The sequence below is a fragment of the Amblyraja radiata genome, chromosome 37, assembly GCF_010909765.2.
Source record: "Amblyraja radiata isolate CabotCenter1 chromosome 37, sAmbRad1.1.pri, whole genome shotgun sequence".
Classification (NCBI taxonomy): Eukaryota; Metazoa; Chordata; class Chondrichthyes; order Rajiformes; family Rajidae; genus Amblyraja; species Amblyraja radiata.
Genome location: NC_045992.1, coordinates 13,987,917 through 14,015,503, shown reverse-complemented (window position 1 = coordinate 14,015,503; position 27,587 = coordinate 13,987,917). Strand labels below are relative to the sequence as shown.

Here is a 27,587-nt window from a genome sequence, read left to right as displayed (position 1 = left end):
ATTTGACATATTTTTTCTCATGATCTTTTCTAGGAGGATGGAACTTTTTATGTTTAGGGGCAACAAAAGTTTAGGGGCAACATGAGGGGGAACTTCTTTAGAGAGTGGTAGCTGTGTGGAATGAGCTTCCAGCGGAAGTGATGGAGGCAGGTTCGTTTTCTCATTTAAAAATAAATTGGATAGGTATATGGATGGGAAAGGAATGGAGGGTTATGGTCTGAGTGCAGGTAGATGGGACTAGGTGAGAGTAAGTGTTCGGCACGGACGAGAAGGGCCGAGATGCCCTGTTTCCGTGCTGTAATTGTTATATGGTTATATGGTTATATCAAGGCTCATAAAATATACTCAGGTATTTTCTGCGGCGAGTTTGTGAGCCTTCGCACGTGCCAGAAGGGAAGAAATTGATGATATATGATTGAACAGACATGTTGTCCATATCCACCACCCTTGGCCACTAATCACGTTGTTACATCGCAAGAGTGATTGCACTTCTAAAATACATGACTGGTTGTCAAACATTTGGGCCATGTTGAGATTGTGAAAGATGGGTTTGACAAATGGGTTTCATATTTTTAGTCGGAAATAAGGTAAGACAAGGGATAAAACTCTGGAGAGAGAACGAAAAGTGTAAAAAAATGAGGATAACAAACATATTAATATTATAAAAAGATACATGATAGATCTAAATGGCAGCATTTGAAGGATAATTGGTCCAAAGGCCACTACTGGCACATGTCTGACTGTACCCAGAAATGCAGCCTAATGGCACACCACATCACCAGTAATTGCACTGTTGTACTTACAGCTTGTTGTTCTCTTAATTGCTTAATATTTTGCAAAACATCAAAAAATGGAACAATGCTCTATGACTGAAATAAACTGGTGCGTCTTCTTAAAGGAGCGCAGTGCTTCTTTTTACATCTACTTACTGCTTTGCTAACGCTGGCCAATTTGAGACCAGAGTGTTGTCACTTTATTTAATTGCCATTTTTTAATGGTCTTTGTTATTGTCAGTCAGAAGGACATTCAATGGATGACCTTACTGTCGCCTGGCGGGTCGCGCACCCTTTCTCTTTGAGGCACTCTCGTTCCTGGATTTCTTGTCCTTCTTCACACAGAAATATTTGGTGATGGTTTTCCGGCACTGTTCACACTTCACCGCGCAGCACCAGTGGAATTTGCAGTTGCAACTGCTCATCATCTGCGCTCGTCTCTCCCCCACCGCCAGCCCACAATCCCCACACAGCCTCTTGCAGCTCCGCTTCTCCCACTTGCTCAGGTGCTTGCCCTTCTTGATGCATTCCCTTCCTTCCGTCCCCTGCAGGCCGAGGGTCTTGTTTTCCAGGCAATAATCCGGGGAATCCTCCAGGTGAACCAGCTCCTTCTTGGAAATGGCACTGAAGGTTTCAGCGATGGCGCCTCTGCTGGCCGCACTGTTGCCTGCCCCTTTAAGGAGGTCAACTTTCAAGGCTTTGTGATACTTTTCCTTCAGGTAATTCCCCACCTCGCGGAATTCAGGAAGCTGAAGCCAGCAGGTCTGTGTTGTGCAACTCCCAGACACACCGTGGCACTTACAGGTCTGCTTCATCGTGCCTTTAACAGCCTGAAGAACAAAGATTTAACAATGCCAGTTTAGTCAGCAAATATAGAAACACAGCTCGGGCACCACAGGAATAAAGGAACAACTTGCATTTATCATGACATTAAAACACCCATCATGACTTCAGGATTCTCCATGCGTTTTCCAACCTTTGAAGTGCCTTTGAAATGCAATCATTGTTGTACCATGACAGCCATTCTCCACGCCACATAGTCCCACAAATCGGTTCTATTCATTGTGAAGGAAGGATAAAATTGAACCTAGGTATTGGGAAAAAACTCACCTGGTCTGCCCACGGTGTCTAAAAATATTTTCTCGCTCCATTAGATGATAGAAGGACCTTGGTTTAATGTCACATTTTAAAGTAATCACTTAGACGGTGCAACACTCCATCTACATAATTATACTGCATTGTCTGCAGTGAGACTTGAGTTGTCCAACTTTTGCTTGAGATACGAAAGTGCATTTATGACATATCAAATATTAAAGTAGGTATATCCCTTTTATCTTATTTTTCTTGCTTATATCTTTTGTTCTCTATTTTTCTTCTTTTTTTTCCTTCTTTGATCTTCTTTCTATCTCTTCTTCATGTTTTACGTTTTTACGGGTCTCTCGTGATCACTCTTTCACGCACTTACTATCCTATCTAACTCTCTCTACTTTCCTTCTTTTTAAGGTTTAAAATAAGAAGTGGTACAGGAAATGTATTATATTATTTTTGGGCTTATATCGCTGTAATGCACATTACTTCTAATAAATAAGATATTTAAAATAGATATATATTATATTATATATAAAATAGTGGCGTACTGTACATGTTAGTGATTCATTGATAATTTGAACTTTCCAAAACAATGTCTTATAATTGGAGATTCAAAAGATGCTGGAATCATTCTTGATTAGTATGGGTGTCAGGGGTTATGGAGAGAACGCAGGAGAATTGGGTTAGGAGGGAGAGATAGATCAGACATGGTGAATGGCGGAGTAGATTGGATGGGCCGAATGGCCTATTTCTGCTCCTATCACATGACCTTATCACCTTGAGCAAAAAAACAAACCACTGGCGTATCTCAGTGGCTCCGGCAGCATCTGTGGAGGGAATGAACAAAGCATGTTTCTGGTAGGGACCCTTCATAAGGACCATTGTTTTAACATATTGTATGTAATACTTTTAATAATTCTGAGGATGCAGCTGGGAAGGTGGGTAGCAAGAAAGAACGAATGTATATGTAGATATTCAAAAGGTCATTGATAAAATGTCAGGTGAAATGATGTTCAACAAAAGATCATGAACGGGCTGGAAAGGGATTGGAAAAGGGAAATTAGGTTAAATATAGTAGGCATATTTTGAGGGACACAAGATACTTGTGGGACACAAGATGCTGGAATCTTGAGCAAAACACGAAGTGCCGGAGTAGCTGAGTGGATGAGGCAGCTTCTGTGGAGGAAATGGACAGAGGATGTTTTGGGACAGGACCTATCTTCGGACTGATGGGACTTTGTAGATGTAAGACAAGATCAGACAATCTAGACGTCAATGTGAGGACGCTGGCGTGATGTAAATATGTGGGGACCCACTTATTCAGTGACCACCAGTTGACTTAGATATAATGTGTCGGTGATGTATACCATGTCTTCGTTTAGGTAACACCATTCTGTACCTTCTATCTACAATTGTTGTCGTTTCTCAGTCTTAGTAATCCCGTGACACTTAGGAGAAATGTTACAAACATATAGCTGGAAGAAAATGGAAAGAATTGCTTCTTGGAATCGTTCTCAGGGCGGCCTAGTGGCGCAGCGGTAGTGTTGCTGCCCTACAGCACCAGAGACTTGGCTTCGAACCTGACTACGGGTGTTGTCGGTACGTTTTTTGTACGTTGATAAAAGTGCTGGAGAAACTCAGCGGGTGCAGCAGCATCTATGGAGCGAAGGAAATAGGCAACGTTTCGGGACGAAACGTTGCCTATTTCCTTCGCTCCATAGATGCTGCTGCACCCGCTGAGTTTCTCCAGCACTTTTATCTACCTTCGATTTTCTAGCATCCGCAGTTCCTTCTTAAACACGTTTTTTGTACTTTTCCTTGCGACCGCGTGGGGTTTCTCCGGGTGCTCCGGTCCCAAAGACGTGCAATTAACGCGCTAGCTTCTCTAAAATTGTCCCTGGTGTGTAGGATAGTGCACGGAGTGATCGCTGGTCGGCACGGGCTCGGTGGGCCGAAGGGCCTGTTTCCACGTCGTATCTCTAAAGTCTCAAAATCGTTGCTGGTTCAGACAGGAAATGTGTTTAGTTCCAGAGAACTAAGGATATGGACCATGTGCAAGCAGAGTAGATGAGTTAATCTTGGCATCATGCTCAACACAGGCATTGTGGGCCGAAGGGCCTGATCCTGTGCTGTACTATCCGTGTTCTCCTGAGATGCTGCCTGATCTCTGGTTACTCCAGCATAGACTAGCATAAATTCATAAATTCTAGGAGCAGAATTAGTCCATCAAGTCTACTCCGTCATTCAATCGTGGCTGATCTATCATTCCCCCTCAACCCCATTCTCCTGCCTTCTCCCCATACCCCCTCTCACCCAAGATAGTCTCAAAATGCTGGAGTAACTCTGCGGGACAGGCAGCATCTCTGGATGGAAGGAATGGGTGACGATTCGGGTCGAGATCCTTCTCCGGACGGCCTTATGGATCAAGTTTGACGCTTCCAGCCGCACCCTACTCTTCCGCCGGCGCTACCTTTACCTTTCTGCCCGCCTCGTTATTGTGCAGATTCATGGCTGCCCTGGCGTCCTGTCCGGTCTCCAGCGCGTCCACGAACTGTTTGGAAATAGTTTCTCCGAAGCCAACGTTGTCGCTGCATCCACCCCATAACCAGCCGTGTCCCCCTGCAAGGGACCAAGCGCACAGGTTAATGCCGTCCGCGCCACCGCGGCTCACGGAAGCCACTGGTCGGTGGCCACTTGATCACTTACCCAGTTGCCCGTTGCGAGAATCGTCGCATCCACAGTTGTCGAAATCCCCCAGGCTACAGTTTCTGGTCAATGTGTACATCACCCCCGCCGAGCTGATGGCGTGCACGAAGGCGGCCTCCCGGTTAGCTGTTGGGGACAATCAATTATTATCACCAAGTGTGTGTGTGTGTGTTTCTTTTTCAATGAAGCTGACTTCGGATAAACAGTGCGGTGGTTCTGGGTCGTGACAGAGATGGGATTGGAAAGCGAGCGGGGGGTGGGTGTTGGGGGGGGGGGGGGGGGGGGGGTGGGTGTTGCGAACGGCGGCGAAGGGGGAAACATGAAACGGGCCAAACGCAAAGTGCTGAAGGAACTCAGCCGGTCAAGCAGCATCTGTGGAGGGAAATGGGCAGATAATTTCAGGTCGGGACTCCACTTCAGATTAGGCGACTGATCGGGGTAAATAACAGAGAGAATCGCGAGGACTTTGCTCAATGAGACTGGCTGGCTTTACTGAGGGTCGCGGCGATGAGCCCCCCATGCGTCGAGGAACAAACGCTGAAAAATGTTCAGTCGCATTGACCACAGATAGAGCGGCTGCCCCAGAGTGCCAGAGATCCGGGGTCAATCGGGGGCTGACTATGTGGAGTTTGCACGTTCTCCCCGTGACCACATAGGTTTCCTCCAGGTGCTCCGGTTTCCTCCCACACTCAAAAGACGCGCGGGGTTTGTAGGTTAACCGACCTCTGTAAATCGCCCCTAAAGTGTAGGGAGTGGATGCGAAAGTGCGTTAACATAGAATCCGCGTGGACTGGGTGGGCCGAAGGCCCTGTCTCCATGCTGTATCTTTCATTCAAAGCAGCAAATCTGCACAGATTATCTCGGGGAAAAGGGTTGATGGATTGTTCCCGTTGTCGGCAGGAATAACTAGGTGAAAAGAAATGTAGAACGAAAGAGACAAGGCGGCCACGGTGGCGCAGCGGTAGAGTTGCTGCCTTGCGGCGCCGGAGACCCCGACTACCGGTGCCGTCTGTACGGAGTTTGTACGTTCTCACCTTGACCGCGTGGGGGGTTTTCTCTGAGATCTCTCACACACTCCAAAGACGTACTGGTTTATAGGTTAATTGGCTTGGTGTATGTGTACATTGTCCCTGGTGTGTGTAGGATAGATAGTGTTAATGTGCGGGGATTGCTGGTCAGCGCGGAGTTGATGGGCCGAAGGGCCTGTTTCCGCGCTGTATCTCTAAACTAAACTAACAGCGAAAGCGGTAGTAATATATGGATTCACGAACGAGTGTCCGCTGAGTTCCTCCAGCTGTATTTGGGCCAGTACACGTGGGGACGTGCGAGAGGGGAACTCGGAGAAGGGTGTGAAGGGGGGGGGGGGGGGGGGGGGGATGAAACGCGAGGGAAAGCTTCGAGATAAGAACAAGAGATGATTGTAATTACTTCACCGGCAACAACCAATGCTTTCTGAGGAAGCGGGATGGACAGATTGTGGTTTTTCTCTCTCGGTGCGCTGACTGACCGCCTGAGAATTCCAACCAAGTTCAATTTATTTCTGATTGCCCGCATTTGCTGTATTTCGGTTTTGAGGAGAGGTTGGGAACAGGCCCACGGTGTAGCCTTGAATACGCGCTTAATATAAAACAATATAGCAGATGCTGGAAATCTGAAATAAAATGTGAAGATGATCACAGGTGCTGCCCGACCTGCTGAGTATTTCCAGCATTTTCCCTTTGTATTTGTGGATGAACACGTTAGGGCCTGTCCCACTGTACGAGGTAACTAAAGAGTTCTCCCGAGTTTCCCCTGACTGGAATTCGGTGAATTTAAAATTTGAACATGGTCGGTTTTGGGGTGAATTGTATCAGAGATGGTCTCTCTCTCAAGACGACAGAGACCGTGGAGATTTGAGATTAATTGGCTGTTTAGGCGGTTCTGTATTTGGAAAGTGGAGACAGAGATGGCAGTTTTGGTCCCCTAATTTCAGGAAGGACATTCTTGCTATTGAGGGAGTGCAGCGTAGGTTTACAAGGTTAATTCCCGGGATGGCGGGACTGTCATATGCTGAGAGAATGACGCAGCTGGGCTTGTTCACTCTGGAGTTTAGAAGGATGAGAGGATATCTTATTGAAACATATAAGATTGTTAAGGGTTTGGACACGCCGGAGGCAGGAAACATGTTCCCGATGTTGGGGGAGTCCAGAACCAGGGGCCACAGTTTAAGAATAAGGGGTAAGCTATTTAGAACGGAGATGAGGAAACATTTTTTCTCACAGAGAGTGGTGAGTCTGTGGAATTCTCTGCCTCAGTGGAGGCAGGTTCTCTGGATGCTTTCAAGAGAGAGCTAGATAGGGCTCTTAAAGATAGCGGAGTCAGGGGATATGGGGAAAAGGCAGGAACGGGGTACTGATTGGGGATGATCAGCCATGATCACATTGAATGGTGGTGCTGGCTCGAAGGTCCGAATGGCCTACTCCTGCACCTATTGTCTATTGTCTATAAGATGGGAATCTTGAGGTAAATACAAAGTGCTGGAGGAACAGGTCGGGTAGAATCTGTGGAGAGCAATGGACGGACACACGACGTTTCAGGCCAGGGCCCTTCTTCGGACCGTCTGAAGAAGGATTGTGTCTGAAGAAGGGTCCCTCCCCAGCTGAAAAGTCGTCCATCCATCCATTCCCTCCACGGATGCTGCCTGACCAACTGGGTTCCCCCAACGCACTGATTTGCTGTATTTTGCTTGTGTTTCGCTGTATTTGGAAAGGGCGGTTTCACTGCAGGGGTGGAGAGGGGCTGGGGATACGGGGGTGGGTTAGAGGGGTGGGGGGGGGGGGGGGGGGGGGGAGTGATTCCGGGTTACAAGGAAAGCAAAGCCCCATACCGCTCCGCAGCCCACTGTGAGTGGAAAGTTGCAGCGCTCGCTCCGGGCAGTTCCAGCGATCCCAAGCGAATTGGTGTTTGCATTCCTCGATGCCGCTCTGGGCCCCTGCTGCTACGCTGCTGGAGTAAATCAGATACGCCTGCAGCAAAGAAACATGTTAGGTCAGAACTAGAGTCCAAACATACCTGATCTATATCAAACGCGGGAGTCGGGAGATGCCAATGAAGAGACAACCTATGTCAATTCCTAGGATGCGCGTCGGGTCCGTCACAACCGATAACCCTCGGTTACACTCTCCAGAACCCCCAGAAAGGAACTGCAGACGCTGCTTTACACCGAAGATAGACACAAAATGCTGGAGTAACTCAGCAGGTCAGGCAGCATCTCTGGACAGAAGGAATAGTGACGTTTCGGGCCGGAACCCTGCCTGGCCCACTGAGTTATTCCAGTATTTTGTGTCCACCTCCAGTATTTTGCCCTGTTTGGGATCAATCCTAAAACTGCGCCGAGTACTCGCTTCTGTGTACACTTCCCTTCCCCTAGTCGTGGACAGTTAAAGCGATGACGGGAAGGAATGGTCAGAGCAGTTTCTCTGGCATACGGGAAAGCGTCGGACTTCCTACAATTCCGACCCAAATGCACATATCTCTCTTCACACACTCATCTCCCTGCTACCTTCAGGTAGAAGGTACAGGAATGAAGACTGCAAAGTCCAGGTTCAGGAATAGCTTTTCCCCCATAGCCATCAGGCTATTAAGCTCAACTCAAACATTAATAGCCCATTATCTGTTTATTTGAACTTTATCTGTTTATTTATTAATGTGTGTATATATTTATATAATGGTATATGGACACACTGATCTGTTCTGTATTCATGCCTATCATATTCTGTTGTGCTGAAGCAAAGCAAGAATTTCATTGTCCTATCTGGGACACATGACAATAAACTCTCTTGAATCTTGAATCTCCTCAAGCAGGCAAATCACTCGGGCAAATAAGAGGGAAACGGTGCAGAATCAATAACAATTTAAATAGAACGAATTTCGCAAATCGAGGTGTAGATTTGATCTCCTTTCGTCATTTCTAACGGGCTTCGCGTTTTACGGCCAGTGTAGAAAGCTACACAAAATATGCCGATCGGAAACTGACTATTATTATCTCGATAAACCCTCTGGTCATAGAAAAAGTAAGAATCACTCTTGTGTGATGTGTGGATCTGCCCAGTAAACCATGAACAGAAGCCGAAAGCGTCGGAAACTGGTTCATGCGTAACTCACTTATAATAGAATTACCTGTGATCCCATGAGATATATTTTAACACGGTGAAATATTTACACTGGTTGATAATTTTAATTGTTTATTAAAATATGTATTGCCTCGAACGTTCAGGTTCCCATCGATTTCATCCGACCGAAATTTAATCGCCCGATAGTATCAATTAACCAATTCTTCTCCGTAGTTTTTTCTCAAATGGAATTAAATCTAGTTTCAATGAAGAGCGCGGCATTTGCATTATCATAACAGTGCTAAATATTTCTAACATCTCCACATTAAAGTCCCCTGATGTGTAAAACACACAGCGTAAAGATTCCCTCTCTTGTGTTTGAATCCATCACTTCACTTCAAATCGTAAGCAGAAAAACAGCCTTTCCTCCTTCAATTATTGTAATGTATCAATTAAGAAAGATCAAAAAGAATCTTTCTTACTTAGGACCAGTCATAAGAAAGTTATTCACTGACCTGGAAAAAACAAGAGCCAAATGATTAAGTTGCAGAAAGCTCCCAACTTTGCCCTCCGAAAATATTTGGGATTTTTTTTGGGCTGTCTTAAATCCTTCAAAGATCTTCTGATGGGATTCCGCCATCCGCCATCCCCCTTCCCACTTAAGCTGATAACCTTTGATATCGGCCCATCATGTGACGGGGAGCGAGAATTAAAGAAAAGGCACTAAAAGTTCCCCAATGTGCGAGGGTGTCTGTCGCAGCAGCGCCGGGCGAGAAGGACCAAGCGTCTGAATAGAGACGGGGAAAACGTCGCTGCCTTGTCCCCCAGATGTTTCACTTACCAGGCTTGGCACAGCTTTAGGTAGACGGTTAGGAGTATCAATGAGTGGACCGTATCTCGGGGAACCATCGTCCAGGGGGGATAACAATGAGGTGGATCTCAGTGAAGGTGGGTTGCTCAGAATGACGGGGAGGTCTGAAGACGGGGTGACCATGTGTGCGCGGCTGATGTGAAATGGAGCTCCTATCATCTCGGCGTCAGATTAGCTACTTAATTACGGATTGCCCTTCTCCCCGCGAGTCAGCCAATCAGGCCTCAAGTGGGAAGGGATTGTTCGCTCGGATCAAACGCCAAATGCAGGCTCGTAGCCACAGAAAGGCTGAGAGAAGTGGGTGCGTGGGAGAGAAAGGGAGATTAGAAAAGGCAAGGAGACCGTGCTGGAGAATGAAATCGAGGAATGGGGAGAAGGAAGGGGGGGGGGGGGGGGTTGATGGGAACGAATCTCCTTAAAGATAAACACAGGATCAGAAAGTGCAATTGTCCAGTGGATTGGATTTAGGCGAATTCCCTGTCAGTAAACAGCCACGGCCAGTTCAGTACACATGGCTTTGATATTATGTGTAGGAAGGAACTGCAGATGCTGGTTTAAACCGAAGATAAACACAAAATGCCGGAGTAACTCAGCGGGACACTCCAGCGTCTTGTGTCTATCTTCGGTTTAAACCAGCATCTGCAGTTCCTTCCCACACATTTCGTCGGCTCCACGGCGAAATCTCCTCAAGGTATGTCTGCTTTGAAAAAGTGCTCCTCCTCTCTTCGCCGAGAGTTCCAGCTTTGACATTATGGCGGCTTGACAGAAGGTTTAAACTAAAAGCTATTGGTAAACATAGAAACATAGAAACATAGAAAATAGGTGCAGGAGGAGGCCTTTCGGCCCTTCGAGACAGCACCGCCATTCATTGTGATCATGGCTGATCGTCCCCTATCAATAACCCGTGCCTGACTTCTCCCCATATCCCTTGACCCCAGTAGCCCCTTCAAGTAGTATGAAGAAACTATTTCCTTTAATGGCGGAATTTATCTGGATTTCCCCCCCCCCCATATCAAGAGTGGAGAAAATATAGAACACACGTGTAAAATATATGTAGAGACTCGGCCAGTGAAGCTCATCACGAAGGTACACAAAAATGCTGGAGAAACTCAGCGGGTGCAGCAGCATCTATGGAGCGAAGGAAATAGGCAACGCCTATTTCCTTCGCTCCATAGATGCTGCTGCACCCGCTGAGTTTCTCCAGCATTTTTGTGTCCCTTCGATTTTCCAGCATCTGCAGTTCCTTCTTAAACACAAGTTCATCACGAAAGTAGACTGTTACAATGCTGGAATAGCTCAGCGGGTCAGGCATCATTTCTGGAGGGGTAAAAGAATAGGGGGCGTTTCGTATCGAGACCCTTCATCAGACTCGGGTCTCGACCCGATTGACAGGTCACCTATTCCTTCTCACCAGAGATGCTGCCTGACCCGCTGAGTTACTCCACCATTTTCTGTATATATTCGCTATAAACCAGCACCTGCAGTTCTTTCTTTTTTTTTTTTGTAATGTAAAAAAACTGTATGAAATGAAATTCGTTCAAACCTAGGTGGAATGACAATTAAATAGCATGCCAGTGCCATGCCATGCCATCCCACCCCAGTCCATCCCAGCCCATCCCAGCCCAGCCCAGCCCATCCCATCCCAGCCCAAGCCCAGGCCCAGACCAAGCCCAGCCCAGTCCAGTCCAGCTCCAGGCCATGCCCAGCCCAGCCCATGCCCAGCCCAGCCCGCCAGCCCAGCCCAGCCCATGCCCCAGCCCAGGCACCAGGCCAGGCCCAGCCCATGCCATCCCAGGCCAGCCCAGGCCAGCCCATGCCCAGGCACAGGCCCAGGCCCAGGCCAGGCACAAGCCAGCCCAGGCCAGGCCAGGCCAGGCCGAGTGAAAGCCCAAGCCCAGCCCAGGCAGCCCAAGCCCGCCCAGGCCAGCCCAGCCCAGCCCAGCCCAGCCCAGCCCAGGCCAGCCCACAGGAGCCCAGGCCAGACCAGGCCAGCCCAGCCCAGCCCAGGGCCAGGCCAGGCCGCCCAGCACAGCCCAGCCAGGCCAGCCCACCCAGCCCAGCCAGGCCATCCCAGCCCAGGCCAGCCCATCCCCATCCCAGCCCAGTCCATCCAGGCACAGTCCAGCCCAGCCCAGCCAGGCCATCCCAGCCAAGCCCATCCCATCCCAGGCCATTCCATCCCATCCCATCCCATCCCATCCCATCCCATCCTATTCCTATTCCATCCCATCCCATGCCCATCCCATCCCATACCATCCCATTCCATTTTCCTACACCGTTTATCTCTTGGTTCCAGTATTCGACAGTGTCACTCTTCGCGTTCCACATTTTAGCCACGGGAACTTCTGAGTCCAACTTCCTTACAACTTCACACCAATCCTTGTACTTTAAGTTGATGCATATTCGGCACATGGCCTACGATGCAACGTGGTTGTAATTGGCGAAATGCCAAGTGTGAACCTTTATGCTTCTGTCCCACTTAGAAACCTGAACAGTAACCTCTGGAGACTTTGCGCCCCGCCCAAGGTTTCCGTGTTGTTCCCGGAGGTTGCAGGTGGTTGCCGGAGGTTGCAGGTAGTGGAAGCAGGTAGGGAGACTGACAAAAACCTCCAGGAACCGCACGGAAACCTTGGGTGGGGCGCAAAGCCTCCAGAGGTTTCCGTTCAGGTTTCCTAAGTGGGACAGGGGCTGTACCTGAGAGGCAGAGTTTGGAAGTCTTTAGAGCCGAGGGGGGAGGTCGATGGGGAAGAATAACTCATTGGGTGGGTGGTGGGGGTTGGGGGGTCTTTAGTGGACGACGACAAGGCACAAAGGCTGAAATAAGTGCCTGTGGGCTGCAGAGTGGACAGCTCCCGTTAATCCCCATCCCCGTCCGACATCCAGAGAGAGGCGCCCTGGCCCGAGAGGGCGAATGTTTGACATACAATAAATAAGAACCAATTCGCGACCAGCTTTAGTTTAGAGGTACTGCGTGGAAACAGGCCCTTCGGCCCGCGCCGACTAGCGATCTCCCTCACACTAACACTATCCTACACACACGACGAGGGACATTTTACAATTTTATCGAAGCCAACTAACCTACAAACGCGGTCGTTGGAGTGTGGGCGGGAAACCGGAGCTCCCGGACAAAACCCACGCGGTCACGGGGAGAACGTACAATTTCCGTGCGATCAGACAGCACCGGGATCGAACCCGGGTCTCTGGTGTTGTGAGGCAGCAACTCTGCCGCTGAGCTACAATCGGGGGGAGGTGGGGGGATATCTCAGTCTAGTTGGTGCATGAGAGGTTCACCAGGATATTCCCTGCGTCAGGTAGAACATTAGTTATAAAGAGAGGTTGCATTAATTTGGATCATTTTCTTCTGAAGCGTCAGAGGATTTGATAGAAGTACATAAAACTGTGAGAGGTAAATACAGTGTAGACAGTCGGAGTCGAAGTCTCCCCCCCCCCCCCCCCCCCCCCCCCCCCCCCCAAGAAGGAAATATACTAGAGGACAAAGGCTTCAAGTGAGAGGGAGTACGTTTGAAAGAGTCGTGCAATGCAAGTTTTTTTTAAAGCAGAGTGGTGGACACATGGTAGGCCTGGGGAAGTGATGGATTCAGATACAGTTCTAGCGTTTAAGTTACATTTAGACAGAAATGTGAATCACCTGCAGGCAAAGGGGCCAGGTTTAATTAGCATCGCAGATAGACACAAGATATTCATTCTCTCCAGAGATGCTGCCTGTCCCGTTGAGTAATACTCCAGCATTTTGTGTCTATCTTCGGTTTAAACCAGCATCTGCAGTTCCTTCCTACACATTTAATTAGCATCGTGGGCCACACAGGTTCCGGCGTGTGTGTGTGTGTGTGTGTGTGGGGGGGGGGGGGGGGGGGGGGGGAGGGGGGGTGGGGGTGGAGGATCTGCCGCGGATACTGTGTAACATTGTCAGCGCCCTTATGAGGCGACTATTTGCATACCTTTGGTACGCAAGTAAAGAATTTCACTGTGACAATAAAATATTCATTCATTCATTCAGGAAGGGAGGGAAGGGGAAGGGAAGGGGAAGGGAATACAGGAGTTCCTTGTGCCTGACTGTAAAGCGGTGCACAGCAAGCGTTAACTTCAAGGCAGTGGCCAGGTGGGGCGGCAGCCTATAATGGAAGCTGTGGGGGTTAGGGGGAGGGGGAAAGGGACTCATCAGAAATTATTTAAATTATAGAGAAGTTTTTAAGGAAGAACTGCAGATGCTGGAAAAATCGAAGGTAGACAAAAATCCTGGAGACTGATCAGCCTGAAGAAGGGTTTCGACCCGAAACGTCACCTATTCCTTCACTCCATAGATGCTGTCTCACCCGCTGAGTTTTCCCAGCATTTTTTGTCTACCTTACATCATAGAGAATGTGAGGACTGACAAGAAGTGCGGAGATCGGCTAGAGATCGGAATTCAGGGGTGTATGTGAAATGTCCGTAGAAACAAGGAACTGCAGATGCTGGTGCTTTACAAAAGAACTGTCAGACTGCTGGAGTAACTCTGCCTCACTCCCCTGTCTCACTCCAATCTCTCCCCCCATGAACGTTCTGCCATCGAATCACTCCGCAACAACCCAGATTGGGTTATCAAACCCGCCAACAAGGGAGGTGGCGTGGTAGTCTGGCGCGCCGATCTCTACAAAGCTGAGGCCATGCGCCAACTCTCGGACACCTCCTCCTACCTACCCCTGGACCATGACCCCACTGACGAGCATCAGGCCACCATCTCCAGCACCATCACCGACTTCATCAACTCCCACGCCCTACCCGACCGAGCCTCCAACCTCATCGTTCCCCAGCCCCGCACGGCTCGATTTTACCTTCTCCCCAAAATCCACAAACCTGACTGTCCCGGTAGACCCATTGTCTCTGCCTCCACCGAACGCATTTCCAAATACCTTGACTCCATCCTATCCCCCTTGGTTAAATCCCTCCCTACCTATGTTCAAGACACCTCAGACAGTCTCCGTCGTCTCCGCGCATTCCATTCTCTAGGCCCTCACCCCCTCATCTTCACCATGGACGTCCAGTCACTCTACACCTCCATCCCCCACCAGGATGGTCTCAAAGCCCTCCGGTTCTTCCTCGACCAGAGAAGCAACCTATACCCGGCCACTGACACTCTCCTCCGCCTAGCGGAGCTGGTCCTTACCCTCAATAACTTCACGTTTGACTCCTCCCATTTCCTCCAAATACAAGGCGTAGCTATGGGCACACGCATGGGCCCCAGCTATGCCTGCCTCTTTGTTGGTTATGTCGAGCAATCCTTGTTCAATACGTACCAGGGCCCCATCCCCGACCTCTACCTCTGCTACATCAATGACTGCTTTGGTGCCACCTCCTGCACCCGCACACAACTGACTGACTTCATCCACTTCACCACTAACTTCCATCCGGCACTCAAATACACCTGGACCATTTCCGACACTTCCCTACCATTCCTTGACCTCACTATCTCCATTGCAGGTGATAGACTTCTGACCGACATCCACTATATACCTACTGACTCCAATGGCTATCTGGACTACACTTCTTCCCACCCTGCTTCCTGTAAGGACTCCATCCCCTACTCCCAATTCCTCCGTCTACGCCGCATCTGCTCCCAGGATGAGGTGTTCCACACCAGGGCATCTGAAATGTCCTCATTCTTCAGAGAACGGGGGTTCCCCTCCTCCACCATAGATGAGGCTCGCACCAGGGTCTCTCCCATACCCCGCAACACTGCTCTCTCTGCCCATCCCCCCACTCACAACAAGGGCAGAGTCCCCCTAGTCCTCACCTTTCACCCCACCAGCCGTCACATACAACAAGTAATCCTCCGTCAGTTTCGCCATCTCCAACGTGACCCCACCACTCGCCACATCTTCCCATCTCCCCCCATATCTGCCTTCTGCAAAGACCGCTCCCTCCATAACTCCCTTGTCAATTCTTCCCTTCCTTCCCGTACCACCCCCTCCCCGGGCACTTTCCCTTGCAACCGCAAGAAATGCAACACTTGTCCCTTTACCTCCCCCCTCGACTCCATTCAACGACCCAAGCAGTCGTTCCAGGTGCGACAGAGGTTTACCTGCATCTCCTCCAACTTCATCTATTGCATCCGCTGCTCTAGATGTCAGCAGATCTATATCGGTGAGACCAAGCGGAGGTTGAGCGATCGTTTCGCCGAACACCTCCGCTCGGTCCGCAAGAATCAACCTGACCTCCCGGTGGCTCAGCACTTCAACTCCCCCTCCCACTCCGCATCCGACCACTCTGTCCTGGGTCTCCTCCATGGCCAGAGAGAGCAACACCGGAAATTGGAGGAACAGCACCTCATATTCCGCTTGGGGAGCCTGCATCCTGGGGGCATGAACATTGAATTCTCCCAATTTTGTTAGCCCTTGCTGTCCCCTCCCCTTCCTCAGCCCTCCTGCTGTCTCCTCCCATCCCCCAGCCTTCGGGCTCCTCCTCCTTTTTCCTTTCTTCTCCCCGCCGCCCCACCCCCGATTAGTCTGAAGAAGGGTTTCGGCCCGAAACGTTGACTTTTTCCTTCGCTCCATAGATGCTGCTGCACCCGCTGAGTTTCTCCAGCTTTTTTGTGTACCTTCGATTTTCCAGCATCTGCAGTTCCTTCTTAAACATGCTGGAGTAACTCAACGGGTCAGGCAGCATCGCTGGATAACATTGATAGGCGACGTTTCGGGTGGGAGCCCTTCTTCAGACTAATTCTCGACCCGAAATGTCACCTGTCCATGTTCTCCTGAGATGCTGCCTGACCCGCTGAGTTACTCCTGCTCTGAAGTTTTGGCAAGATTCAATTTGTAAAAATATGAGAACTAAAGGACATAAACATAACAGGTGCAATCTGCTTAGTTTGTGATCAGACGGAAAACCGTGTGAAAGCGTGAAAAACTGTATACTGCTACATATGTGTACTGGCTCTGGGATGATTATTTAAGATGTATCTAAGCGCTTGTACAGCGTCTTTAAACCGGCATTTGCTGTTCCTCGCTACATACTGAATCTGACTGTAGCTCGATACATGTGATCAATAAAGTACCATTCGACCATTGATCAGTTGCCCCACACACGCCACGCTGCACGGCCGATCAGGTCCACATAGAGAAGTCTGTGGTGGGAAGTCACACCCACCCGGTGTCCCTCTACAGACAGTAAAACATGCAGCTACTTATTCCTTTGTGTGGGGAGGGGAAAAACGTGCATGCAACGCATACTGTGACGGAGACTCGGCCGGATGGGAATTTATTGCAATATGTAAATGATTTGTTACTTTGATACCACTCTGTGTATTTAAACTGTGGATCTCTCGTGCAGTTGGCGACGTGTGGCAATTTCCCCCTTAATGCAGATATCTGCTTCGCATTACACACAAAAAGCTGGAGTAACCCAGCGGCATCTCTGGAGACAATGAATAGGTGACATTTCCGGTGGAGACCCTTCTTCAGACCGAAACATCACCTATTCTGTGGAATTCTCTGCCTCGGGTTCAGTGGAGGCAGGTTATCTGGATGCTTTCAAGAGAGAGCTAGATAGGGCTCTTAAAAATAGCGGAGTCAGGGGATATGGGGAGAAGGCAGGAACGGGGTACTGATTGGGGATGATCAGCCATGATCACATTGAATGGCGGTGCTGGCTCGAAGGGCCAAATGGCCTACTCCTGCACCTATTGTCTATTGTCTATTCCTTTTCACCAGAGACGCTGCCTGTCCCGCTGAGGTACTCCAGTATGTCGTGTCTATCTTCGGTTTAAACCAGCCCCTGCAGTTGCTATTTACACATTTTGTCTGCTTCGAAGTATTTATAGCTCCTCATCCTATGTACTTGGTTACGTGAGTTTTGACGAAATGACCTGAACTTATGATAGTTCTTCCATCTTATTTACATTAAGTTTATGCACGGTAAATATTTCTGCAGATCAGCGGCCGCCATCTATTGTACATCATTGTACAGTACATCATAGTTTATGTTCTCGACCGTGGTCATTCTATAACCAGCCACCGTGTTCCGCCGTATTTGCTCCCTTTGTATGTTCAATCTGAATGTGTATTTGGACACCAAGTGCTGGAGTAACTCAGCGGGTCAGGCAGCATCTCTGGGCCACATGGAGAGGTGATGTTTCGGGTCGAGACTCCTCTTCAGGCTCATTCCCAACCCGAAACATCACCTATCCATGTTCGGTCCGCGTCGAAACCCTTCTTCACAAGTCTGATGAAGGGAGGGTTCGACCCGAAACGTTGCCTATATCCTTCGCTCCATAGATGCTGCTGCACCCGCTGAGTTTCTCCAGCATTTGTGTCTACCTTTGATTTTCCAGCATCTGCAGTTCCTTCTTAAACACCTATCCATGTCCTCCATTGGATGATCAGCCATGATCATATTGAATGGCGGTGCAGGCTCGAAGGGCCGAATGGCCTACTCCTGTGCCTATTTTCTATGTTTCTACGTTTCCTGGGATGCCGCCTGACCCGCTAAGTCAACAATGGACCATTGTGAGCTCCACCTTTCTTCGGTCATCGGTGCCGGCTCGGATTTATTCTGTACCTTTTCATACCTCTAGTTTCCCTCTTCCCTGACTCAGTCTGAAGAAGGGTCTCAACCCGAAACGTCGCCCATTCCTTCTCGCCAGAGATGCCAGCATGAGCATCTGCAGTTCTTTCCTCCGTTAAATGTCAATATTTTATTTATCCAGTGTTTATATGTTTATTCAGCGTGCACACATTTACTTTGTATTTATGCACACTGTACATTTCGTTTATCCACTGAGCTTTTATTTATTCGCAGCTGCACATTTAATCCACACGTTCTTTAATGTATTAATTATGAGCACATGTATTCTGCACAGATTTCCACGCTACAAATTCCACTCGTAAGGAGTTCGTGGATGTTTCGTAGCGGCTCGTACGAGTAAAAAGTAACAGTTTTTTTAATCAGAGTATTTTTTTACTCGTGGACATTTTTCACAGTTGAAAAAACGTCACGAGTTTACCGGATTTCCCGAGTACCCACCGTTACTCGTACGAGCCGCTACGAAATCCACGAACTCCTACAGACCCGCTACGTACATTCTCCGAGTTCGAATCAGGAATTGTAAAATTGTCCCTAGTGTGTGGGATAGAACTAGTGAATGGATGATCACAGGTCGGCATGGACTCGGGGGGACTGAAGGGCCTGTTTCCATGCTGTAGCCCTAAGCTTAACTAGCCTTTCCCCTGCAGTTGAAACTGGTGTTGCTCCCTGCAGTTTTTTACCACTTCAAATCTCTTCAGTATGACCTTGAACCTTCCACCCTCCTCGCGTCCTAAACTGGCCTCTTCTGCCCTCTAGGTTATAGTTTATTCTCAAACATCTCTTTCCTCCCCAAACTGCTTGGCAAGTTGTTTTTCCAGTCTTCTTCTTCTTGCGTATGGCGTGAACAGCCTAAAGTTGTCGGTCAACTTGGTCTATTTGTTTGTGCACGTCGGGTCGATTGCATTAGTCGAAACAGGGTGGACCACGTGAAGGTTGCAATCTCCCACCCCGTTTTTTCCCAGTCAATGTCCACGTGAATCATGGTTAACTTTTCTCAGGGGAGATGAACAAATTCATAGCATTCCTAGAAGTTTATTTGGTACATTTCATTTAGGGAGCAGGAATTGGAATGTATGGAGGGTAGGACAAAGGTTTTTTAGGGAGCAGGAATTGGAATGTATGGAGGGTAGGACAAAGGCTTTATTATATCGGTTGAAGTGTATAGGGTGATTTCACGAAAGGTCACTGGAGCGTAGATCCGCACCCACGTGACCGAAATTTTTAACTGGGGGACAAGCGTCACTTCCGGTACATGTTAGTGAATGGGAAAACACGCACTTTCACACCCGTTAAAAACATCGAAAACGGCCAGGTTTTGAGCTGTAATTTACTGAGCCGGTCGGGGTGACCGTGAGGAACAGCTACCTAAATTTACAGTCCAAAAAAAAGATAGAAACTAAGGTAAATACAAGAGGGAGCTGAATGGGCAAAATAAGCGGAAGTTGATAGCGGACATTTTTCGTGGAGATTTAAAGATCCAAAATATCGGGAATTATCGCGTTTGCTCGCTGCATTTCATCAAAAGTGGCATTATTGGCTTTGTTATCTTTATTCATTTGTTAGATGAAAAGTATTAAAAGTTAGAAATCCTTCAGTAAAATTGCAAAATCGCCCATTGTTCTCAGGTGGGTTTTAACATGCAAAATGAACACGCTTCTGAAGCTCCATTTACCATTTAAATATCTGTGAATCATAAATGCGTCTTGAAATAAATTTTACTCAGATGCAAGCTAAGGAATGGGATAATTGTCAGCTGTTAATTTGACAAAATCAGGACATTTTATTATTAGCCAAAAAATGTCCTGATTTTGTCAAATGAACAGCTGACAATTATCCCATTCCTTAGCTTGCATCTGAGTAAAATTTATTTCAAGACGCATTTATGATTCACGGATATTTAAATGGTAAATGGAGCTTCAGAAGCGTGTTCATTTTGCATGTTAAAACCCACCTGAGAACAATGGGCGATTTTGCAATTTTACTGAAGGATTTCTAACTTTTAATACTTTTCATCTAACAAATGAATAAAGATAACAAAGCCAATAATGCCTTACTTTTGATGAAATGCAGCGAGCAAACGCGATAATTCCCGATATTTTGGATCTTTAAATCTCCACGAAAAATGTCTGCTATCAACTTCCGCTTATTTTGCCCCTTCAGCTCCCTCTTGTATTTACCTTAGTTTCTATCTTTTTTTTGGACTGTAAATTTAGGTAGCTGTGCCTCACGGTCACCCCGACTGGTACAGTAAATTGCAGCTCAAAACCTGGCCGTTTTCGATGTTTTTAACGGGTGTGAAAGTGCGTGTTTTCCCATTCACTAACATGTACCGGAAGTGACGCTTGTCCCCCAGTTAAAAATTTCGGTCACGTGAGTGCGGATCTACGCTCCAGTGACCTATGGTGAAATCACCCTATTGGCCGGCAGAAGGACACTAGAATCCACCTGAAAGAAAATACCGCAGCTGCAGGAGGTGTGAAATAAAATCAGAAAAGATAGTGTAGACCATCAGAACATTTCCTCGACTATGAAGAACAATGGAGGATCCGGTGTGGGGGAGGGGGGGTGGGGGAGGGGACTCTAGTTTTAGAATCATCTGCTCAAGGAATAAGCCTGCGTTCATTTGTTCGTTCGATCCGGTTAAAGGGCCTGTCCCACTTGGGCATCATATGCGCGTCATTTACGCACGATGCGCGCGTCGTGACGCACACGTGATGTGCGCATGGCGTGCATTACGCACGCATGGCCCGTGATAAGGCATGATGACGTAGGCAGGATTTTGGGATAGACAAAATCTTCGTGCGCCACCTGCGTGACGCGCCAATGACGCCCAAGTGAGGCAGGCCCTTCAGGCGCTATGCGCACGACAGCCTGCCAACAGTCACGTGGCTTTTTCTTCTTTATTCACATTTAATTTTATTTTAATTTCAAGTTTTCGTGTATCTTGTTGTGGGTTAGGACTGGTGACAGACCAATTTCCCTCCAGAGATGAATAAAGTTCTATCGCATCGTATCAAAAGATTTGAAGGCATAACGTTAAAGTGAGAGAGGTAGAGTTTAAAGATGTGTGGAGCAGTATTTTCTACACAGAGAGTCGTGGATGCCTGGAGCATTGCCAGGGGCTGTGGTGGAGGCAGACACAAGAGTGACATTTATGAGGCTTTTAAATAGGTACATGGATATGCAGGGAATGGATTGTGTGCCAGTAGATGAGATTAGTTTATCTTGGCATTATGTTCAGCACAGACTTTGTGGGCTGAAAGTTCAAGTTCAAGTGAGTTTAATGTCATGTGTCCCCGATAGGACAATGAAATTCTTGCTTTGCTTCAGCACAACAGAATATAGTAGGCATTTACTACAAAACAGATCAGTGTGTCCATATACCATAATATAAATATATACACACATGAATAAATAAACTGATAAAGTGTAAATAACAGAAAATGGGTTATTAATAATCAGAGTTTTGTCCGAGCCAGGTTTAATAGCCTGATGGCTGTGGGGAAGTAGCTATTCCTGAACCTGGTTGTTGCAGTCTTCAGGATCCTGTACCTTCTACCTGAAGGTAGCAGGGAGATGAGTGTGTGGCCCGGATGGTGTGGGTCTTTGATGATACTGCCAGCCTTTTTGAGGCAGCGACTGCGATAAATCCCCTCGATGGAAGGAAGGTCAGAGCCAATGATGGACTGGGCAGTGTTTACTACTTTTTGTAGTCTTTTCCTCTCCAGGGCGCTCAAGTTGCCGAACCAAGCCACGATGCAACCGGTCAGCATGCTCTCTACTGTGCACCTGTAGAAGTTAGAGAGAGTCTTCCTTGACAAACCGACTCTCCGTAATCTTCTCAGGAAGTAGAGGCGCTGATGAGCTTTCTTGATAATTGCATTAGTGTTCTCTTGTGAAAGACTTGTTCATGTGCGATATTGTTCTATGTTCTATGTTCTGCCTAAAAATCAGTAATTGCTCAACAGAGTTTTCCTGCCAGAAGCTTTCATCAGAATTGCAAAATATTCAGATTCAGATTCAGATTCAGATTCAACTTTAATTGTCATTGTCAGTGTACAGTACAGAGACAACGAAATGCAGTTAGCATCTCCCTGGAAGAACGACATGAGCGAATATGAGCAATAAATACATCTATTTACATGCATACAGACATAGTGTTTTCCCTGTGGGAGGAGTGTCCGGGGGGGGGGGGGGGGGGGGGGGGTAGTGATTGGCAGTCACCGAGGTACATTGTTGAGTAGTGTGACAGCCGCAGGGAAGAAGCTGTTCCTGGACCTGCTGGTCCGGCAACGGAGAGACCTGTAGCGCCTCCCGGATGGTAGGAGGGTAAACAGTCTATGGTTGGGGTGAGAGCAGTCCTTGGCGAAAATATTCCTGTTGCAACAAGTTTTAAACAAAGGTGGAAAGTGGTGGGAAGTTGCGCTGTGGAGAGAGAAACAGAATGCGAGGCCAGCAAAAACACTGCGACAACTGCGTTCATATATAAACTCATAGTCATATAGTATGGGAACAGGCCCTTTGGCCCAACGTCTATGCAGATCAACAACCCCATCTAAGCTGGTCCCATTTGCTGCCATTGTACCTATACAATTGTCTTTTTTAATGCTGTTATCGTACCTGCCTCAACTACCTCCTCTGTCAGCATGTTCCATGCACCCTACACAATGGGCACTGGAAACTTCGAATGAAGATAGGAAATGCTGGAAGTACTCAGCAGGCAGCAAGCATCGATTAATAAAAACAAAGGTAGAAACATAGAAACATAGAAATTAGGTGCAGGAGTAGGCCATTCAGCCCTTCGAGCCTGCACCGCCATTCAATATGATCATGGCTGATCATCCAACTCAGTATCCCGTACCTGCCTTCTCTCCATACTCTCTGATCCCCTTAGCCACAAGGGCCACATCTAACTCCCTCTTAAATATAGCCAATGAACTGGCCTCGACTACCCTCTGTGGCAGAGAGTTCCAGAGATTCACCACTCTCTGTGTGAAAAAAGTTCTTCTCATCTCGGTTTTAAAGGATTTCCCCCTTATCCTTAAGCTGTGACCCCTTGTACTGGACTTCCCCAACATCGGGAGCAATCTTCCTGCATCTAGCCTGTCCAACCCCTTAAGAATTTTATAAATTTCTATAAGATCCCCTCTCAATCTCCTAAATTCTAGAGAGTATAAACCAAGTCTATCCAGTCTTTCTTCATAAGACAGTCCTGACATCCCAGGAATCAGTCTGGTGAACCTTCTCTGCACTCCCTCTAGGGCAATAATGTCCTTCCTCAGATTTGGAGACCAAAACTGTACGCAATACTCCAGGTGTGGTCTCACCAAGACCCTGTACAACTGAAGCAGAACCTCCCTGCTCCTATATTCAAATCCTTTTGCTATGAAAGTTAACATACCATTCGCTTTCTTCACTGCCTGCTGCACCTGCATGCCTACTTTCAATGACTGGTGTACCATGACACCCAGGTCTCGCTGCATCTCCCCTTTTCCTAGTCGGCCACCATTTAGATAATAGTCTGCTTTCCTGTTTTTGCCACCAAAATAACCTCACATTTATCCACATTATACAGCATCTGCCAAACATTTGCCCACTCACCCAGCCTATCCAAGTCACCTTGCAGTCTCTTAACATCCTCCTCACAGCTAACACTGCCCCCCAGCTTAGTGTCATCCGCAAACTTGGAGATATTGCCTTCAATTCCCTCATCCAGATCATTAATATATATTGTAAATAGCTGGGGTCCCAGCACTGAGCCTTGCGGTACCCCACTAGTCACTGCCTGCCATTGTGAAAAGGACCTACTCCTACTCTTTGCTTCCTGTTTGCCAGCCAGTTCTCTATCCACATCAATACTGAACCCCCAATGCTGTGTGCTTTAAGTTTGTATACTAATCTCTTATGTGGGACCTTGTCGAAAGCCTTCTGGAAGTCCAGATACACCACATCCACTGGTTCTCCCCTATCCACGCTACTAGTTACATCCTCAAAAAATTCTATAAGATTCGTCAGACATGATTTACCTTTTGTAAATCCATGCTGACTTTGTCCAATGATTTCACCACTTTCCAAATGTGCTGCTATCCCATCTTTAATAACTGACTCTAGCAGTTTCCCCACTACCGATGTTAGACTAACTGGTCTGTAATTCCCCGTTTTCTCTCTCCCTCCCTTCTTAAAAAGTGGGGTTACGTTTGCTACTCGCCAATCCTCAGGAACTACTCCAGAATCTAGAGAGTTTTGAAAGATTATTACTAATGCATCCACTATTTCTGGAGCTACTTCCTTAAGTACTCTGGGATGCAGCCTATCTGGCCCTGGGGATTTATCGGCCTTTAATCCATTCAATTTACCCAACACCACTTCCCGGCTAACCTGGATTTCACTCAATTCCTCCAACTCCTTTGACCCGCGGTCCCCTGCTATTTCCGGCAGATTATTTATGTCTTCCTTAGTGAAGACGGAACCAAAATAGTTATTCAATTGGTCCGCCATATCCTTGTTCCCCATGATCAACTCACCTGTTTCTGACTGCAAGGGACCTACATTTGTTTTAACTAATCTCTTTCTTTTCACATATCTATAAAAACTTTTGCAGTCAGTTTTTATGTTCCCTGCCATTTTCTTTCATAATCTATTTTTCCTTTCCTAATTAAGCCCTTTGTCCTCCTCTGCTGGTCTCTGAATTTCTCCCAGTCCTCCGGTATGCTGCTTTTTCTGGCTAATTTGTACGCATCATCCTTCGCTTTAATACTATCCCTGATTTCCCTTGTTATCCACGGATGCACTACCTTCCCTGATTTATTCTTTTGCCAAATTGGGATGAACAATTTTTGTAGTTCATCCATGCAGTCTTTAAATGTCTTCCATTGCATATTCACCGTCAACCCTTTTAGAATTAATTGCCAGTCAATCTTGGCCAATTCACGTCTCATACCCTCAAAGTTACCTTTCTTTAAGTTCAGAACCATTGTTTCTGAATTAACAATGTCACTCTCCATCCTAATGAAGAACTCAACCATATTATGGTCACTCTTGCCCAAGGGGGCACGTACAACAAGACTTCTAACTAACCCTTCCTCATTACTCAATACCCAGTCTAAAATAGCCTGCTCTCTCGTTGGTTCCTCTACATGTTGATTTAGATAACTATCCCGCATACATTCCAAGAAATCCTCTTCCTCAGCACCCCTGCCAATTTGATTCACCCAATCTGTATGTAGATTGAAGTCACCCATTATAACTGTTTTGCCTTTGTCGCACGCATTTCTAATTTCCTGTTTGATACCATCTCCAACTTCACTACTACTGTTAGGTGGCCTGTACACAACACCCACCAGCGTTTTCTGCCCCTTAGTGTTTCGCAGCTCTACCCATACCGATTCCACATCCTCCAAACTAATGTCCTTCCTTTCCATTGCGTTAATCTCCTCTCTAATCAGCAACGCTACCCCACCTCCTTTTCCTTTCTCTCTATCCCTCCTGAATATTGAATATCCCTGGATGTTCAGCTCCCAGCCTTGGTCACCCTGGAGCCATGTCTCCGTGATCCCAACTATATCATAGTCATTAATAGCTATCTGCACATTCAACTCATCCACCTTATTACGAATGCTCCTTGCATTGAGACACAAAGCCTTCAGGCTTGTTTTTACAACACTCTTACCCCTTATACAATTATGTTGAAAAGTGGCCCTTTTTGATTTTTGCCCTGGTTTTGTCTGCCTGCCACTTTTATTTTTCACCTTGCTACCTATTGCTTCTACCCTCATTTTACACCCCTCTGTCTCTACGCTCACACATTTAAGAAACCCTTTCCCTTTAACTCCATCCTCCATCTCATGTTACAGTGGCACAGCTGGTAGAGCAGCCGCTGATGTCTGTGTGGAATTTGTACATGAGGTTTTATTAGATGTTCTAATTTCCCAAAGACCTGCGGATCGGTAGGCTGTTTGGCCCCTACAAATTGTTCGCAGGGTGTAGTGTAGACGAGTGGTGGAATTTGAGGAGAATATGTGATAATTTATTAAATATGTGTGGTCGGTATAAATGGTGCTGGTGTAGGAAGGAACTGCAGATGTTGGTTTAAACTGAAGATGGACACAAAAAGCCGGAGTGACTCAGAGGGACAGGCAGCATCTGTGGAGAGAAGGAATGGGTGACGTTTTGGGTCGAGACCCTTCTTCAGACTTCATACAAATGGTGCTTGATGGTTTTTGCAGACTCAGTGGGCTGAAGGGCCTGTGTAGGATATCTCTATTTTTAAATCAGTTGACTTTGGAAGGCTGCTGTGTGCTATCTGCATCTGTATCTACACCAGCATCTGCAGTTCCTTCATACACATGTCATGTGCTATCTGGCACGAGCTGTGGGCAGGGAAGTCTGTTGGGGTAGGTCTGACAATGTAAATAACAACACAAACACGTGGAGTCAGGCTTGGGAAGAGTAAGGAGTTGATCTGTAGAGTGGTCACACAATGTATGTGGCAATGGCAGCATAAACACTTGCGAAGTATAAGGATGAAAAAAATACAGTTACATCTCAGATTAATCTGGGGAGTCTACATGGGCACCATGGTTCTCTTCTTGCTCAACGATTGCATTAGAGTTTCTTCCTTCCCAGCCTCTCCATGAATGGGGCAGTACCTGAAATAGAGATCAGGCAACAAGGACAGTGAGGGGGAGCGAGTCCCATTGAGTACACATCCCGTGAGTTGGGACGATCGCAAACATACTTTACGCAAAGGTACAAGATGCTGGAGTAGCTCAGCGGGTCAAGCAGCATCTCAGGAGAACATGGACAGGTGATGGGTCAGGTTAGGCCCTTCTTCAGACTGAGGCCTTATTTCAGCAGACACCTTACCATTGTATCCACTAGCTTATACCTCAATGAGTTCTGGGCACACCATGACATGGAGCCGCTGTCTATGGCCATTTTTTGCTGGTGAAGACTCATTGCAGTCCAGTGACGGCCCCATCTCCCATCACCAACTTCATGGACCTCTCTCCTCCTTGCCGGCATGCTATCCTCCCTGGATCTTTGCTTTTTACTAGCTACAGTTCACCAATGAGCCCAGGTTGCACATAAATCCCAGATGTCTCCACATGGCGGTGCTGTTTCCCTCTGTACGCTCCAACTCTTTGGTTTTGAGGGCAAGGAATTTATTTTTGCGTCCACTAGATGGAGATTGGTCTCTATAGCTCTCCCCGCTGGCTGTTGTGGCGGGTCAGTCACATGGGTGACAGTCAGCCAGTGACCAGAAAAGGAACATTTAAGGGAATAAAACGAACTGTTGATACATTCAAGATAGACAAAGTCTGGCAAGTGATAATAATAATAATAATAATGGATGGGATTTATATAGCGCCTTTCTAATACTCAAGGCGCTTTACATCGCATTATTCATTCACTCCTCAGTCACACTCGGTGGTGGTGAGCTACTTCTGTAGCCACAGCTGCCCTGGGGCAGACTGA

The 27,587-nt window shown here is 47.4% G+C and overlaps 1 protein-coding gene across 1 annotated transcript; it reads right to left on the bottom strand.

Moving 5' to 3' along the window:
* Window positions 1-325: 325 nt before the first annotated feature.
* wnt8b (Wnt family member 8B) lies at window positions 326-7,591 on the bottom strand (the record flags this gene model as incomplete). The annotated part of the gene is made up of 4 exons (XM_033012553.1): window positions 326-1,603; window positions 4,339-4,481; window positions 4,569-4,694; window positions 7,435-7,591. Coding segments are annotated over 4 exons (990 nt in total), but the record flags the coding sequence as incomplete, so codon positions are not given.
* Between the last annotated feature and the right edge of the window lie 19,996 nt (window positions 7,592-27,587).